Source organism: Thamnophis sirtalis, unplaced genomic scaffold (assembly GCF_051295495.1).
Source record: "Thamnophis sirtalis isolate CommonGarterSnake01/CBP01778 unplaced genomic scaffold, rThaSir2_p1.2 scaffold_3, whole genome shotgun sequence".
NCBI classification, from domain to species: Eukaryota; Metazoa; Chordata; class Lepidosauria; order Squamata; family Natricidae; genus Thamnophis; species Thamnophis sirtalis.
The window spans coordinates 139547244-139565689 of NW_028261383.1; the positions used below are offsets into that span (position 1 = coordinate 139547244).

At 44.7% G+C, this 18446-nt stretch overlaps 1 protein-coding gene across 4 annotated transcripts in view; it reads right to left on the reverse strand.

The window, feature by feature from the left end:
- The window catches only part of AXIN2 (axin 2), a 52835-nt gene extending 34804 nt beyond the window's left edge, over positions 1 to 18031 (reverse strand). Inside the window, exons 1-3 of one of the 4 annotated variants that reach the window (XM_087710216.1) lie at positions 17885 to 18031; positions 14700 to 15653; positions 4106 to 4246 (exon numbers count right to left, since the gene is read on the reverse strand). In XM_087710216.1, the coding sequence (XP_087566342.1) occupies positions 4106 to 4246; positions 14700 to 15523 (965 nt within the window). In that variant the 5' untranslated portion in view covers positions 15524 to 15653; positions 17885 to 18031. Of the gene's footprint in view, positions 1 to 4105; positions 4247 to 14699; positions 15654 to 16958; positions 17366 to 17884 lie in introns of those variants that run through there. The other 3 variants (XM_087710215.1, XM_087710217.1, XM_087710218.1) reach the window with 3 other exon arrangements.
- Positions 18032 to 18446: the final 415 nt, after the last annotated feature.

Genomic DNA, 18446 nt, shown 5'->3' on the forward strand with positions numbered 1-18446 from the left:
TAGCCAACGAAGCCAATTAAGGCCCCAGAAGAGAGAGGACTCATTTTGGTATTTATTTATTTTGGTTTCAAGCTTTCTTTCAGCCACACATGCATCAAACAGCCTTTGGTGGTGGACTTCTAACATCCCCACAAGTTTCTCATCTGAAAAATAGGAACAAGGAAGGCTCCATAAGGTAGCCATGAAGACAAGGAAGACCGAAAAGGCAAGACTTTAGATAAGAAGACTGTTTGGTAAATACGTTGGAGTTGATTTCAACTCCGCCTTTAAAATCTATCGTAAGGCTGTTATAATCCTCAGCTAGAAAAACTCTTATCGATGCCACACCCAGCTATTGGATAATAAGGTGAGGTCTGAGAGGAAGGGACACCAAATCTTTCTGCCCAATGGCAGAACATTTTGAAAGCTTTTTACATACAAGAACTCAATGGCCTCAAAAGTGGTGTTTTTTGGAAGACGACAAGATGACAACCATGTCAGTCCACTAGCTTTCTCCTTCTTGCCCCTGCTTGCCTGTGTGTGTGTGTGTGTGTGTGTGTGTGTGTGTGTGTGTGTTTAAATCCAAGTCTAGAATAAAGAACTGCACAATTTTAGGCAGTGAGGAGCACAGTTTAATTACAAACATTTTAGCTAACCACTCTGGGACTAAGCCAATCTGTTTCTGGGGAAACACTAGTTTTGAAGTCTCCTTTCCAGTCAGCTGCCATTTAAGCTGAGCCAATTATCTTAGCCTTTTGACTTAGATGTGCCTGACCTAACTTGAATGTAGTTTTACTGCTTCTTTTGAAATCTCAGGCTTTGGCGCATATGCATTCACTCCCATCTTCATTTGGCAATGGCTGTGGAGCACAGCCTCTGATCTTGCCAACATCAAAAGCCTGGTTTGTAAGATAAGGTAATATTTGAAGTTCACTCAGCAGTATTCCCCTGGGTCCAAAGTAAATCCATAAATAAGATATAACCAAATAATAAGACGCTCCCTTTCAGCTCTCTTTCTTCTCTCTTATTTCCTTCCCTCCAATCAAGACATGGAAATTGGAGGTGCTTTATGGTCGGCACCAAAAGAGCGCATGAGGAACCCAAAAAACCTCACCAGGATGCTTTTGAGATTAACTGCAAATTCAGACACAAGGTGTTGTTTGCCTTCCCTTCTAGGAAGGCCACCAAACCTTCCAGTCTAGGTCACCCTGGCTTCCTATATCTCTACATTCTCTCTCCCTCCGTTTGCCTCCCACCCAAGAGGCAACCTACATGCACACTTGGGAAGTCAACAAAACCCATAGGAAAAGGCACTGACGTCGGTTTGCCGCAGCATCAAAGGAAGTCAATCTACCACAGAAGCAATGGATTATTTTTTCCCCTTTTCCAATCCATTCCCCCAGCCCGGACATAAAATACATTTTCACCTTTTTGCTCGTGGTTTCTCCTTTGTATACCTAGGGCAAGGGAAACAAGTCAAATGCAGAAAACCTGGGCTGGAGTTGGCAGCAGGAGCAGGTGAAGAAAAGTTGCTCCTTCGTGCTAGGTGACCCCTCCCAGATCCTATTGAAATCCATGTTTTGTCTGTTCATAGCCTCCCCAGCTGTATAAACCAAGCAAGCTCCCCTTCAGCTCCTCATGACCTGAAGGAGCTCTTGTTATAGCAGGAGCAAATAGAGCAGCTTCTTTTATGCCCGGCTTTAAGGGGGGAGCTCCCATTCACTTGTTCAAGTCAATTTCAAAGCTGCCTGCTAACCCCTTATCCTCTCCTAAGCTCCCCTAGACGAACAATGGGCTGAAAGGGATTCAGTTAAGCCTTTCATCCACCACCCCCACCCACCTGCCCCACCCCCCACCCCTTTGCACTTTATTTCTCACTCAGGCCTCTCATCTGCAGAAGGCCCTAGAATTGGCCTGGCTCTGAACGGAGGGTAGAAGGATCCCAGCCACGTAAGGAGCCATTGCTAGTCCAGAAATGACTAACTTTATAGAGGCACAGAGAGGCACGGTGGCTCAGAGGCTAAGACACTGAGCTTGTCAAGATCAGCAGTTTGGTGGTTCGAATCCCTAGCACTGCGTAACGGAGTGAGCTCCCAGTTACTTGTCCCAGCTTCTGCCAACCTAGCAGTTCGAAAGCAGGTGAAAAATGAAAGTAGACAAATAGGGACCACCTTTGGTGGGAAGGTAATAGCATTCCGTGAGCCTTTGGCATTTAGTCATGCCAGCCAAATGACCATGGAGATGTCTTCGGACAGCGCTAACTCTTCGGCTTTGAAATGGAGATGAGCACCGCCCCCTAGAGTCGGGAATGACTAGCACATATGTGCAAGGGGAACCTTTACCTATGCAGGCACAAGGATGGGCCCACCTCATGCTGGCAAGCCAGTTTTGGTGATCCTCTTTAGGATTAGGCAAGGCCACAGTGTAAGCCCCGTAAGAGACGCGAGAGGCAGCTTTCACTGTTGTTTCAGGGAGATTTGACCACAAAAAATGGAGCCAATCTGTACCATTTAAGCCCGGAGAAAGTCCCAACATACAAGTAGCCCTCAACTACCAACAGTTCATTTCGTGTCCCCATTCGAAGTTACAGTGGCACTGAAAAACGGGACGTAAGACCATTCCTCACACTTACAACCGTTGTGGCGTCTCCATGGTGATTACGTGATCAATATTCAGATGCTTGGGCACCTGATTCATATTTATGAAGGTTGCCGTGTCTCCGTGTCACGGGATGGCCTTTTGTGAACTTCTGCCAAGCAAAGTCGACGGGGAAGGCAGTCGCACTTAACAGCCGTGTCACTAAGTTAACTGCAGCGAGTCACTTAACAACTATAGCAGTGTTTCTCAACCTTGGCAACTTGAAGATGTCTGGACTTCAACTCCCAGAATTCCCCAGCCAGCGAATGCTGGCTGGGGAATTCTGGGAGTTGAAGTCCGGACATCTTCAAGTTGCCAAGGTTGAGAAACACTGAACTATAGCAAGAAAGGTTGTAAAATGGGGCAAAATTCTCTTAACAAATGTTTCACTTAGCAACAGAAATTTTGGGCTCAATTGGGGTCATAAGTTGAGGACTACCTTTAAATGGCTGAAGCATGAACAATATCAAAACTGTCTGAGTGCCTACAAGGGCCACCTAAGGGATCTTTACTCTGCAGTCCATCTCAGGGGGGGTTTCTAGATTTAGTCCCGGGGCACCAGCTGACTCAACAAAAGGAAGTAGAGAAACCCTTAATTACAGCAAAACTAATCGACGTTTTTAAAACTTCTTTCAACAGCAAAATGTACCATGTCCTTCTAATATCCTGGAATATTTCAATAATAAAGCACTGCCTTTATTCAGAAACAGGATGGAGATCCCCATTTGAGAAAAGAGGAGGGTAGAGAGAATACAGTTTAACCACCATAAATTATATAAAGGCTGACCAAGAGTCTCACTTTCATTTCTTTCTTTCTTTCTTTCTTTCTTTCTTTCTTTCTTTCTCTTTCTTTCTCCCGCTTTCTTTCTCTCTCTTCCTCCCTCCTTTTCTTTCTCTCTTCATTTCTTTTCTTTTTCTCTTTCCCTTCTTTCTTTCTTTCTTTCTTTCTCTTTCTATCTCTCTTTCCTTCCTTCCTTTCTTTCTCAGTCAAGATTTTTGCAGAGGACACCATTCCCCTTCTAGAGGGAAACTAAAAGAAAACAGGCCAAGCCTCCTCTAACTCTAGTTCTAACATTGGCACAAGAGGTCACTTGCCTTTCAGATCAATTGTACTTGGAAGCGCAGCAATAGCTTCAGAGCACTTCCTAAAGGAAGCAATTTATTTTTTTTAACCACAGTCATTATTTCATGATAGCACACACATCCCTGAAAACACCTGAAACAAGACAGCCAATAAGGGACAACTGACAGACATGCTCCACGGGGCAGAAACAAACTGTGTAGGTTTTCCAGGAGGACAAGGCAATTTTTTTCTGAGACTTTGGAAGAATAATTCCTATCGAGCAATCAAAACAGGGGAGACCAAATCTCACTTTTGCAGCATATCCTGTTCTGTTCCAACTGTGGGCTCCATTTAGTAAGAAGGCCAGCCCAGAAAATTTTAACCATTACAAACTTCGCTCCCAATTCCAATGATGGAAGTACTTACACACTGCTATCGGTCATTGACATGGAATCGTCAGTCAGAGCGTCGCTAGAAATTTCGCTGTCGTTTGCACTAGTGGCAGGAGCAAAGACATACCCAGAATTCACATGATACGGGTTAACTGGATCATTTCTCTTGAAGGACCTAGAAATGAGCAAAAACAGTGAGCCCCGTTAGTCTTTGAATGCAGGAAATGCAAACTTTAGGAGACCAAAGGGTAAGGTAGCCGTTACTCCAGGAAAACTACAGACCTAACATTCCCAACACTTGGAGGGGGGGGGAACCCACACAGATTCCATGGAATTCTTGAAAATGAGAAGTGCTTAAGATGGACCACAGTTTAATCTTTCTTCCCACTGCTTTAAGCTTTCCCACATAATTTCATAGGTCGCCTGTCTCAATGACTTCACAGGATATTTTAAATTAAGGATGGAGAATCTGGAGGTCTCACAATGTTTTTGGACTTCATCTCTCCTTCACTCCAGCCGCTAATTATGGGATTGTGGGAGCTTCAGTCCCAGACCTCTGAAGGGCACCAGGATGCTTATCCATGACTTCAAGGCACCAACTATTGAACTGCTTTCATTCCTTTCCTCCAAGGAGCTATCGTCAAGTATCCTCTACTCTTAACTTAACCTCACAATAAAACCTCTGAGGTAAGTTAGTCATATTACCGAGCTTCATTAACCCTTTGTCTTCCTGGTCTATGTTTTACCAATTTACACACTTGCCTTCCTTCTAGGTCTTTCAAATATGATCTGCCTCAGGGGTGTCCAACCTTGGCAACTTTAAGACCTGTGGACTTCAACTCCCAGAATTCCTCAACCAGCCATGTTCGGCTTAGGAATTGTGGGAGTTGAAGTCCACAAGTCTTAAAGGTGCCAAGGTTGGACACCCCAGGTCTAGATAGGGTGGAAAAGGGAGCCGTCGATAAAAGTAAGCCTTTCAACACCTTTTTTAAGCATAGCCCCATCTTTATCTACCCTGAAATAAGATCTTCTTGTGAACAGTTGGACTTTGTCCTAGTTAATCAGGCAGAGGTTGCATTCATGAATGCTAAGCCTGCTTAACTAGGACAAAGCCCAACTGTGCACGAGAAGATCTCCATTTATTTCTCACATTTGCCATACGAAAAAGTGCTCTGCAATTTTGTTTTAGAAGTAAAAACGCTATAACTCTATTGCACTTTGCAAAACTGACACTCTACACCAGGGGTGTCAAACTCGATTTCATTGAAGGCCGTATCAGCATTGTGTTTGACTTTAGGCGGCTGGGGTGGGTGTGGCCAGGGTGGGCGTGGCTAGCTTGTCACTTGTGTTGGGGGTGCCTGTGGCGGTCTGAGCACTCTGCCATCAAAAATGGGTTCCCAAGTTCCGTTTTCAGCTGTGATGGCCTCCTGCAACCCTCTGCCAGTGAAAATGGAGCTCTGGAGGGCTACCCACAGCCCTTGTGAGCTCCGTTTTCAGCTGTGGCAGCCTCCTGCAACCCTCTGCGGCTCTTCCAAGCTCCGTTTTTGCTGGCAGAGGCACCGTGAGCTGGTTCTTCACTGTTTCCAGGGTGGCCCTGCAGACCAGGTCTAACAACCCCGTGGGCTGGATCCAGCCCCCAGACCTTGAGTTTGACAACCTTGCTCTACACAATATACTTACAAACCTCTCCCTGACACCGGTTCTCTCACCAACCAGTGTTCATAATTGTCCCAAAAGTTATCAAGACATCTACCCTCAGCCTATTCATTAATAATCCCCCTTCACTATAGATAGTCCTCAATTTAGGACAGCAATTGAGCCCAAAATTTCTGTTGTTAAACAAGACAGTTGTTAGTGAAATTTGGCCCATTTTACAACTTTTTCTTGCCATAGTTGTTAAGTGAATCATTACAGTTGTTAATAACACCATTGTGTTAAGTAATCTAGCTTCCCCCATTGACTTTGCTTGTCAGTTCAAAAAACCTGATCACATGACCCCAAGGCACTGCAACTGTCATAAATATGAAGCAGTTGCCAAGAGTCCAAATTCAGATCATGTGACCATGAGGATACTGCAAGGAAAGTGTGAAAAACAGCCATACATCATTTTTTTCAGTGCCATTGTAACTTTAAATAGTCCCTTTGTAAGTTGAGGACTACCTGTATATAACATTTCCATCTTGGTCATGGTCCTCACCCGCACCCCACCAAATAGCAATAGCACTTAGACTTATATACCGCTTCACAGTGCTCTACAGTCCTCTCTAAGTGGTTTACAGAGTCAGCATCTCCTCTCCACAAACAATCTGGGTCCTCATTTTTCCCACCTCAGCTGAGTCAATCTTGAGCCTGGTGAGATTTGAACTGCCAAATTGCAGGCAGTAGTCAGCAGAAGTAGCCTGCAGTACTGCACTCTAACCACTGCGCCACCGTGGCTCAATATATACACAAATACTTTCCCATGAAAACATTGAATGTTCATCTTCTTACTTCTTCACAAAAAAGGAAGCAGAGAGGGTTGACATGGGCAGTGGTGGGCTGCAACCAGTTTAACAACCGGTTCGGTGAGCATGTGCGCACCTAATGCACTTGTGCGTAGTGTTCAAAATACAGCAATTTGAAGCTCAGCTGCTTATCTTCTAAGGCAGCCCCGGTAAGTAGAAAAGCGGAGGCACAGAAATCAGCTGTGCCGCATGAATCAGCTGAACCAGAAAGAAGGAAATATAGGACAGGATAGGGCAGGGGCGGGATCAGCTGACTGTTGGAACTACCGGTTCAGCCGAACCGGTCCAAATCGACAGCAGCCCACCACTGGACATGGGGCAAATGAGCATCACCCTTAAAGAGATGAATTGACTTTCCTAAAAATTTTATCAGAGCTACAAGCTCATAGCATGACCTTAAAGAAAGACACCGGACACCCTTCTGCCTCCAATTTATAATAGGATGTACCTACAGTACATTACAGCAACTCTAGCAGTGGTGGGTTGCAGGCGGTGCGCCCTGGTACAGGTGTAACGGTGCCTGCCGGGAGCACCGGGTACTGTTCCATTCCGGTGCTCCGGAGGCCCGCCTGTCTCCCTGCCTGCCGTCCTTACCTGTATTTGAGCTCTTCGGCACTTCCACGCACCTGTATGGCGCCTGTGCAATGCTCCGCCGAGCAGCTGGAGCATCACAGGAGGTAAGCATGTGTGTGCGTTCATGTGGTGGTCGCCGGCTGCCGTTGCACCGTACCGGTTACACCAGGATCCGGAACCCACCACTGTACTCTACACAGATTAATGGAATGCACTTGGGAAATCTGATGAATACTGGGAATTAGTGGTAACCACACCTACAATATTGTCTTCCTTGTCACCTTGATAGAAAGGCTATGGCTTCAAAAACAGCCAATGAGCATATGATTTCAGAGGAGAAAGCAGAGGGCCTCTAAAGGCAAGGATTGAGCTGGCAGGTGGGAAAGCAGGAGTCCGATTTGAAGAGCAAATCAATCTTTGTTCATTGATCTATGATCTTAAGGAGAAATGCACAAAAGTTTCTTCTTTATGTGTGGTAATCACACTAAAAGATATTTCTTCTTTCTTTCTTTTTTATTATTATGGATCATCCTGCCAGCTCAATTTTGGATAGCAACAGGATATAGGTAGTCCTTGACTTATGACCACAATTCAGCCCAAAATTTCCATTGCTAAGCAAGTTGGTTGAGTTTTGCCCCATTTAATGACCTTTCTTCAAACAGTTAAGCAAATCACAGTAGTTGTTAATTTAATAACACGGTTGTTAAGTGAGCCTAGCTTCCGCATTGACTTTGCTTGTCAAAAGGTTGCAAAAGGTGACCCTGTGATCCCAGGACACTGCAACTGTCATAAATATGAGACAGCCATCTGAATTTTGATCCCATGACCATGAGGGATGTGATAATTGTGTGAAAAATGATTATAGGTTTTTCAGTGTCACTGTAACTTTGAGCAATAACTAAGAAAATGGTTATAAATCAAGAATTATAGGCACTGTCATACTAGTAAAGGTAAAGGTTCCCCTCGCACATATGTGCTAGTGGTTCCCAACTCTAGGGGGCGGTGCTCATCTCCATTTCAAAGCCGAAGAGTCAGTGCTGTCCAAAGACGTCTCCGTGATCATGTGGCCGGCATGACTAAACGGCTGTTACCTTCCCAGCAAAGGTGGTCCCTATTTTTCTACTTGCCTTTTTACATGCTTTCAAACTGCTAGGTTGGCAGAAGCTGGGACAAGTAACGGGAGCTCATTCCGTTATGTAGCACTAGGGATTCGAACAGCCGAACTGCCGACCTTTCTGATCGACAAGCTCAACATCTTAGCCACTGACAAAGCGTCCCCTTTGTCACACGAGTAGTCTGAGTAATTTATTTATTTGTCAAATTTGTATGACCACCCATCTCAGCCATAGTGATTCTGGCTGAGATACAACAAAACCATAGAAATAGATAAACGTCATGACCCCAACTTGGCAATCCTCAAGAAAACGCTAAAGAGGAATAAAACAAGACTACAAGGTGGGAGATGGTTACATACAGGGTAACCAGCATTGGATAAACACAGAAGACTTCAAAGCTGGGAACAAGATGGCAACACCACATACAAAAATTTTCAGAATTGGGAGAGACGAAGGTCTCAGCAGCTCTTCCTCACTGACAACACCTTTAACTCTTCATTTCTTAAAAGCCTGGAATCCAAGCTGAAGTTTACCAGATGTTCCTTATTCAAAGCAGTCACCCCTTGTTCCAGATGCCTGCTCCATAAAAATACTGAAAAATGAATGAAAGGGCACCCCCCAACTCCCACCCCATCTCGGCTGTCAAACGTACACCACTTCCAGAACATTCCACAGCACAGATTCTCAGAGGGGCCAGACCACATCCCTCATCCGGAAGAAACTCAGCTTGGTAACTCTTTTTCACTGGAGAGAGAATAGGCTGGTTGCAACAGACGTTGTCCCAGGTTCAAAATCCCTTGTTCTAATCAAGAGTTCCGCTCAAGGAGCTTGGAAGTCAGGGTGGGTGGAGAAGAAATTAACGTCTGCAAGGGTGTCCTTTTTAAATTATTTATTTTTTAAAAAAATGATCCCCTCAAACCACTTGCAGAGAGTGGCAGATTTAAGTAAACAGCCTGGCATCTTTAAGGGAAAACATCATTTCACCCTCTAATATTCCAGCCCCTTTACTGTATTTCCATGTGTCCCCTATTGTCCCTTTTCCCCCTTCCTAGGTAGCTTTTGCTCACTTTTGCTCACATGCTTCATGCCTCTTCCCTCCTGTCTGTTGCATTCCTCCATTTCACTGGGGTCCACCAACCTTTGTAAAAACGGGGGGTTAGGGGTGGTTAGGGAGGAACAGATAGAGGGGCAGCCCACCTCTTCAAGGAGCATGGGCCAAGAGTAGGGGTGAACTTTCTCTATCTCAAGCTGACCTTTGCAAGGAGGCAGCACTGCCAGAGAAGGAGCTATTTCTGCACATCTGGGACTGCATTCATTCTCAAAATGCACCAAGAGTTTTGCTTAGTGGGAAGCTCAAGATACTGTATCTAAAAGATGAGGAAGGGAGGGAGGGAGAAAAGAAGGGAGGGGGAGGGGGGAAGGAAGGAAGGAAGGAAGGAAGGAAGGAAGGAAGGAAGGAAGGAAGGAAGGAAGGAAGGAAGGAAGGAAGGAAGGAAGATGCTAAGCAAGACAAATGGAGAAGAGTTTTATTTATTTATTTGTTTGGTTTTTAACAGGAGTTTTTTTTACCGGGAGGATGGGAATGAATAGCAATTCTACCCCTAAAAGCAAAGCCAATTCTCCTGATAAGGCATCTCTGCTTCTGAAATTTCAACTTTCAGTACACTGTTAATGGTGTTACTTTTTATTATTATTATTATTTTTAGGGAAAGGGGGCAATTGAAGCCTTTTTACCTTTTATTGGTCTCCTTGGAACTGTTTCATGTCTTGTTTTAACACAGCCCAGGCCCATCAGAGCTTGTTGTTGTAAAGTATCTGGTTTCAAGATGCTCACCATCTGTACAGAACCAGCCGGGGCTCTTTCAGGGGTGGGGTGGGGGGTCCTATAGGCCTTTTCTTTTCAAGCACACACAATGTGAAACATGCCAGCGCAGCAACCACTGGAAGTTATGTTTACAATGCATCCCCTATGGGAGGGTTAAGAAGAGCCTCTTCAGTAGTGTAAGCAGTCACTTTGAGAGAGTTCATCATTTTCGACAAGAAAGCTTCACAACTATTGCTTTGAAGTTCAACGGGAATGGTAAGCACCATCGAATAGGAGTTTTATAAATCCCTGGGACACTTAGCTCACAACTTTTTTTTTAGGATTTCAGCAAAGTGGATGGAGAAGTCTTCACACAGAATTATCACATTAAAACAGGGGGGAGGGGAAACCCAAGATTTGCCCTTACAAGCCTAACATACAATGAGTAAACCAATTAAAGGTGGTTTCATAGTTACTTTGAAAAATAGTGGGCGGGATGATTTTGACCACACTAACACCTTAATTGCAACCAAATCTCATCAAGGTATCTTGTAACTCCTCTATGTAGGGATCTCCATCCTATCTTTCTTCAAGGCCACCAAGAGCTCCATCACTTTAAGACAGAATGGTGGGAAATATTTTCAAGGAGCAGGTAGTAGCTTCTCATCATCATCCAAGAGGACCATTAACAGAATAACAAAATTGGAAGGGACCTTGGAGGTCTTCTAGTCCTACTTCAAGTTCAAGCAGAAAACCCTGTACCATTCCAGGCAAGTGGTTATCCAGTTTTTTTCTTAAAAGCCTCCACTGATGGAGCACCGAGAACTTCTGAAGGGAAGCTGTTCCACTGGGTAATTGTTCTATTAGGAAATTTCTCCTTAGTTCTAGGTTGCTTCTGTCCTAGATCAGTTCCCATACATTGCTTCTTGTCCAACCTTCTGGTGCTTGGAGAATAGGTTGGTTCCCTCTTCTTTGTGGCAGCCCCTCAAATATTGGAACACTACTGTTTTGTTTCTCTCCCTAGTCCTTCTTTTCAGTAGACTAGACATACCCTATTACTGCAACCATTCTTCATATGTTTTAGCCTCCATCCCCCTAATCATCTTTGTTACTCTTTCATGCACTCTTTCTAGATAGAACATAAACTATTACTTAAGATGATCTTCCATGTACTAAGCTACAAACGGATGTGAACTTCAGAGGAAATTCAAGAGATGAATCCCTGCACAGTGTTTACATTCAGCCTTAATAAAAACTCCTTTTTCTTCTCCATTTTTTCTTTCAATTTTGCCTTCCTGTTTTACACAAAGCTTCAAAGCTTCATTTTCAGCTGAAGCAAGAGGGTGCTGAGAAATTGTAGCCAATTTTCAATTCACAGGGATATTCAGATTGGGGATGGAGAAAGCAAAATGGTGTCTAATTGATGACACACGAACTTGAAAACCCAAACTTATGGCATGCTTTGTCAAGAAACTGCTAAAGCAGCCTGTGAAAATTGGTGTGACCTTCTAGGTAGAGGCATGTATGATTATTTAATGCTGGCAGTGCAGTATTTATAACTTTATAGGAAACTGGTATATAACTTGCCTCCTCTTCTCCAAAAAAAAACCGATGAGAAGAAGATGTGGTTGCACATGCAAGGCATTGTCGTGGTGTCATTTAACTGTGGATACAAGTTAGTTTCAGTTAATAATTATTCCTCATACAATAAGTGCCAACCAGCAGCTCTTTTGATCAATGAAGACCTATCTGCCAGATCCAGCTTATTTCTAGTTTCACTCAGAACTTGTCTTATTGTCTATATCAGTGTTTCTCAACCTTGGCCACTTGAAGATGTCTGGACTTCAACTCCCAGAATTCCCCAGCCAGCGAATGCTGACATCTTCAAGTAGCCAAGGTTGAAAGGCAGATCTGGGCCCATGAACTGACACACTATACATTCAGAATACAACATAGACAATTATTTTTAGTTCCATTGCATGGGGCTTAAAGTCACAACTTTCAAAGTAACTGTCTGCAAGTCCACATGCCAGAGAGCAGCAACTTGCATGTGTGAATAGCCAGTTGGACCAACCTTGAAATAGCTTTCTTGCCTCAAAAGTCATTAAGCATATATAGATATGTTTCACACACAAATCAGATGAGTATTGTGTGTTAATTATGCATTACAGTTGTAGGCTAGTTGGGGGAAAGGTATACACCAAATCTCCATAACTATCTGTTAAACTGATGCATTAGCAGAAGCTAAATTAGATATGTATAATAGTGGTTCTTTTACCAATTTGAGGGAAAACCAGGATTTTTATATTAGTTAAAACAGAAAAGCAATAGAATTTGATGACCTCTAGACCAAAGGGGGGGGGGAACTGAAATAAACCAAAGTTTGAGCTTGCTTCCTAGGGCAATATGTAACTGTAAGAGCTCAGTCTAGAAACTGCTACCGGATCTGACACTTCCAACAAAAATACTCAATTCTTACAGAGTCATAGCTACAGAGTCATAAGTACGTCCTATTTCAATTTCATAGCAGAAAAAATTAGTCTGAGAATGGATGGGCTGGTGTGCCCAAGATGACACACTAAGCCTGGGGTAGTGACAATACTAGAACTCAAGTTCAAATTCTACTCTCTACTTAGTTATGCAGAGAAGACAGGCTCCAAACCTTATTCCATGCCTCTTTGAAGATTATCAAACAGTTTACTTAATGGTAAAAGCTGTAAAGGAGTTCCCTATAAAATACCATCAACATATTCATGATAAGATACGAGGCTGCATGTACAAGTAAAGTTTGATCAACCGGTGGGGGGGGGGGGAGAATCCTCTTCTAGAATATTAAAATATATTATTTCTGGAGTTCCAGTGGCAAAAAATGTCCTTTTACAGTCTTTATCTTAAGCCAAGAAAAATAAATATATCTAAGTGATCATTATCTCCATGCTCAAGTTCACTGTCACAGCAGATGTGAACTACTGCAGAGCTGGTACCATAAAAAAAAAACCAATTGAGTCTTCAGACAGAATAGCACGCACATTCCCATCAAACAGATGAAACAAATATGTCATACATGGATGTCATATACACAGCCAACAACTGTAAGCCGCTCCTTATACATCTGGAGCTGCTCCAGATTTATACTGCTCCGAGTGAAAGCTGGATTGGAATCAGCTGCCTTGCCATCCCTAGAAAAGACCAAATAGTCCCTTTTGCTAAAAGTCAAGCAAAAAAGAAGAAGAAAAAACCCCCCACAACGGATGCAGTTCAAGATCCCTCCTCTTAGAGGCAGGCCATGGTCGGTACAAGCTGAAAAAAGAGGAGATGCCTGAAGTCCTTTGATGTCCATGAATCACAGAAACACTCACAAAATTCCTGTAAACCAGATGTCAAATACTTACCAGATTTAGAAACTCCCAAAGCAAGACAGAAGAGAGAAAGAGAGAGAGGGGGAGAGAGAAGATCCTTCTGCTCTACCATTTCATATGCAACCAATTCTGATTTATGAAGGCAAAAGGAGGGGGAGGGGGAATAAGGAAAATAAGATCATAGAAGAGAATGTTACTCTTCATGACAGAAAGATAATATGATGATGCTGCCACTTGGAGTGATGAACAACTATTCTTGCCCCACTTTCAGCAGCCAATGCTACCAAAGGAAAGCGCACATCATTCTCTTGAGGTTACCAAAGACAATGTTGAAACGGGGAAAAAAGCAACCTTCAAATGAAGACTACACGCCATGCATGTGGGGAAAGCTTCACAATACGAGCACAATCCTTCACACAGAGAAAACAACAACTCTAGGTTGAAATCCTGACTTCTTCCTTTCCAAGTAGAAAACTGTATCTGAATTCTGCAAGAAGAGCTGCCATTAGTTGGAATAGACAAGCAGCCAACTCAAAGGACCAACACTTTTAAGTTGGTATCAAGCAGCTTCCTTTGAACCTGGAGCACACAGTTCATTTCTGACTCTTGCCCTTACTAATATCCTGTACCTGGAGCCATCCCTTTAGCTAAGCTTGTTTTGTTTAGCTTAAGAAATCCTATTTATTCGGCTAATATTCATTTATCAAGCTACTACCTGATATTCCTTATGGAAGTACCTGTGTGGAGTCATCATCTTCCTGAAGTCAACTTGGTTCAGTTTTACAGGTTATCTCAATAATAATATGGATTTTCTAGTTCCATCATCGCATAATTGCTCTCCATTTTCTACATGTAATCCACATATTTCAACACCAGCTAGGGATGAAGTTGGCAAACTAGTATTTCATTACTCATTCACATGCCTAGATGGTGCTCTTCCCAGTTCCTCTTAATGTGGTTTAAAGTGGTAACAATTAATGCATGTCTCAAAGAACAAGAGCCCTTTGAAGTTCCTTTTTGATGTCTAAAAGAGGTTTAGAACTGGTGGGTCTTAAGAACCACAACGTACTCCTTTTTTTTTTATTAGGGAAAAAGGCAGCCCTCCCCTCCAGCAAGAAATAAATGCCAAAATTGGGAAGCTTCAAAAAATAAAAGAGTCTCTTTGCCAAATTTGATTTAAACCAAGAACACAACATTCATCTACACACTCCTTTTGCAACACACTGTAACTATTTAACACCCTCCCATAATAAATGGAATCTATTGCTCTTACCTGAACCCATTTTCCACAGTTTCTGTAGCTCGGACACTGGCTGTAGCCCTCAAGGTCTTACTGGACAGTCCAAGTATGGAGGGCAAAAGTTTGTTTTTAAGGTCAGCACAGCTCCATTCCTCTTCTTCATTCAAGGTGGGGAGATAGCCACAATCCACTTTCAAGCTGCCCAGTCCATTGCTGTTCATGTAAGCAGGGTTTTCTCCCCCACTCCTTACATATTCGAGGTATATATCAGAAGTCAAAAACATCTGGTAAGCATTTTCCTCCATCACAGTCTGGATCTCAGTCTGTGCCTGATCAAACATCACAGAATCGATCTGCTGCTTCTTGATATTATCCCGTATGTAGGTCTTGGTGGCAGGCTTGAGTTGCTTGGAGACAATGCCGTTGTTCTCAATGTACCTTTTGTAGATAGCTTTGGCGACTCTTAAAGTTTTGGCATCCTTAAGGTCCATCTGCCTGAAGCCATTGCAGGCAAACCAAAAGTCTAAAGTATCCACACACTTCTCCCTTTCCAGGAAGGTCCGAAAGAGGTAAGCACCATCTTGATCGCCTAGTAAAGAATGCAAGGATTTGGTCCATCGGGCTAGAGGGGAATCGGGAGATGCGCTGCCTTCTGGCTCCCCAAGACCATCCTCATTCCTCCTGGGCGTGGAAGAAACAGACATGGCCTTGAAGCTTTGGTTTTTTAGGGCAAAGAAACTGGCAGCCAGATGGCATGGTGTCTCTCCTTCTTCCCCTGGTACAGGGGGGCGTGGGGCATCTTCCCTGAAGCTGCTGCTGGGGTCTGGGAGGTGAGTCAGCAGTGCTGCGCTGCTCATGGTTCCCGGGAGTTCCTTCTGGTAGAGCTCGCTTTTTTTCCCCCTCTCCTTTTTAAGTTCCTCAGCAATCTGTGTGCCTCTCTCTCTCTTTTCTTTCTCAAGTCAGCAGGGGATCCTCAGAGTCTTCTCTCTTAAAGAAGAAGAAAAAAAAAGAAGAGGGGGGGGGAGAAGTATTGATCTAATCAAAACCAGATCCAAGCAACATCAAAGACAAAAAGTAAACAGGCTTTTCAACTCTTCACATTAAAATAAAGAGGCAACCACAGCTATCTGCAGCACTAATCAAAAGTATCAAATGCGCTTTTCAAAGAGGAAGACTGAACTCTGGGCACACTTTTAACTCTCCTAGGCAGAGGGGGGGGTTTGAGGGGTGAGGGGGGGTTGGGAACAAAAACAATAAAAGAACTTTTTCGGGGGGGTCCCCTTATTGCACTGCCTCTATACAGTCTCAACGTGCACAAAGGAAAACATTGGGCGAAGGGCTTCCCTCCCCCCCCACCGCCCCTCTCCTACTTATGATAACATCTGAGGAGTCCCAGGGATAATCTTAGATCTCCCCATACCGTTCGAACCCATTTTGCGCAAAAAAAAGCATTCCTTCAGCTTTTGCTTCCCTCCCTTCTTTCTCTTTCTCTCTCTCTCCTAGATAACTCACAGCAAAAGAACAAAACGTGCTTTCCTCAGCATCTGGTTTCCATTTCACTCTCTCTTCTCCCCCCCCCAACCTTTCAACTCCTGAAACGTTTAGATTAGGATCACCAGAAACCCTCCTAAGCAAGCACAATGCTGGATGCTCCTCTGAATTGTACCCTGAGAGGGGGGGGGGGGGGAGGTTGAAAAGAATCTGGAGAAACAAAGACAGTTTTTGACCAGCCTAGTGTTGAAAACCAAGACTTTCTTACCAGTTGCGCATTGCCTTCGAAAAGAGCCATGCTTGGTTCAAGTATACTGTTGACATATAATTTCTCCCACCCACCCACCCCCCATTGCTATCCCTACCTTTATCATGCATTGGTCCCGTTTCATGCGACAAAGCACCATTAAAAACAACAACACATAATTCAACTCTAGAGCGAGGGGGCTGTGCTCTCTACTCCTCTGGCAGCAGAGCAAAGGATGGGCATCCAAAGTTCTTTACCAGCTCACCATAACTCCACCACCCAATGCAGGAAAGAAAAGAGAGGGGGGGGGAAGCTGCTACTCCGTCAAACAACGCAAAGAGCTGCAAACTCCACTCCAGTAAATGAGCTGCCTTCCCAATGCCAGGCTTCCACCAACCTCTTCCACCCATAGCCTAGAGCGTATAAACACATTAAAAAGTTCCCTGGATGGTTTCCTGCTCGCCTCAACTTTTCTTAAGAAAGTTCAAAAGCTGCTTCAAAGGGAGGAGGAGGAGAAGGAGGAGGAGGGAAGAGGAGGATGTCCTGGAAGATACCTGAACAAGAGCAGACATTCCAGACCAGGCTGTTAGAATCCTCGAGCCTTCCCCCACTTAGACAAGCACTCCATCCAAGAGGCGGTGGGCACCAAGGCGATTGTTTAAAACACAAATTAAATAGATTTTGAGGAGGAGGAGGAGACGGCGACAGGGCAGCCCATACCCCCAGAGAATCATCCCGCAGAGGGAGGGAAAACATTAAAGGAAAGAGAGGAAAAATATCCAGAAATGGCGACTGATGGGAAGGGGGGTTGTAAGCAGATCTGCTGAGATATCTTAGGAACTGGGGAGGGGGGGGAGAGAGAGAGAGAGAGAGAGAAGGGGAAAAAGAAAGAGAGAGAGAAAGAGCTAGGGAGAGAGAAAGGAACGAGAGAAGAGGAAAACCTTTCCCCGGCCGCCTTCTCCAAGTCCTGGATAACAACTGACCCCAAAGTCAGCACGCTGCGCCTCTTTGGAGTTCACCGAGGGTGCTGACAGAAGTGGGAGGGGTGTACGCGAAGAGGTGCGGGAGGAGGGACTGGCAGCCAAGGCATCCTTCGCCTACCTACCAACCGAAGCCATCCCTGGGTCTCTACCTCCTTCCCAAGTCACAAAACATTGCTGGAAAACAAAGGCAAAACTCCTCCCTACTTTACCGGGATGTTTATGCGGGGGGAGGTCTGTGAAAAGACCCATTCCTTCCCCAACAGATGCCTCCCCCTTAAGCTCTCTCTCTCTCTCTCTCTTACACACACACACAGCTCAGTGGCTGCTGTGGTTCGTACAGACTCAGCTCTCCCTTTTTCCCCCTAGCTCTGCTTACTCACAACGAAGGCGCAAAACAGCTTCTCCGAACAACTTCAAAGCTCCAGCCAAGAAAACATCAAAGCAACCGGGCGGGGGGGGAGGGGCGAAGGAATTACACACATTCTTTCGCAACTTACCATTGATCTCGGAGTTGGTTGGTGGGGCGCTTTCTCCCGCCCCCCTCCGTTTAAGCGGGCGCCTGGGCACTTCCTTCCAAACAGCGAGGGGGGCTTCTCCCTCCCCCAGGCTCAAAATTTACCTCCCCAAGCCCTTCTCAGAGGGGAAGGGGGGAAAGTAATCCGCAACGCTGCGCTGATTCCTCCCTATCGCCCACCTCCTCACAAGCTTCTCAGCAGCATCTGAGAGTAAAAAAAGGGGGGGAGCAAGGAGGGCTGGCGGGGGGGACTAGCACGTTACTCAAAATATATCAGCGGAAAGAGAGCGAGAGTTGTTGTGGGGGGGAGATTCTCCTTCTTCCTTCTTTTTTTAACCCAAAGGAGCGGGGAGAGGGGGGTGAGAATCAAAAGACCTGACCCCTCCCCCACTTCTTTTTCTGACCCCCCACCCCCACCCGCCCCCCTTTCTTTTCAACCCAGGTCCTGTTTCAAGCAGTCATTCCTTGCACCAAATGTCCTCCGGGCTATTTCAACAAACACTGAGCTGTGGGTTTAACTGTGCACATCAAAGTGAACAACCGAG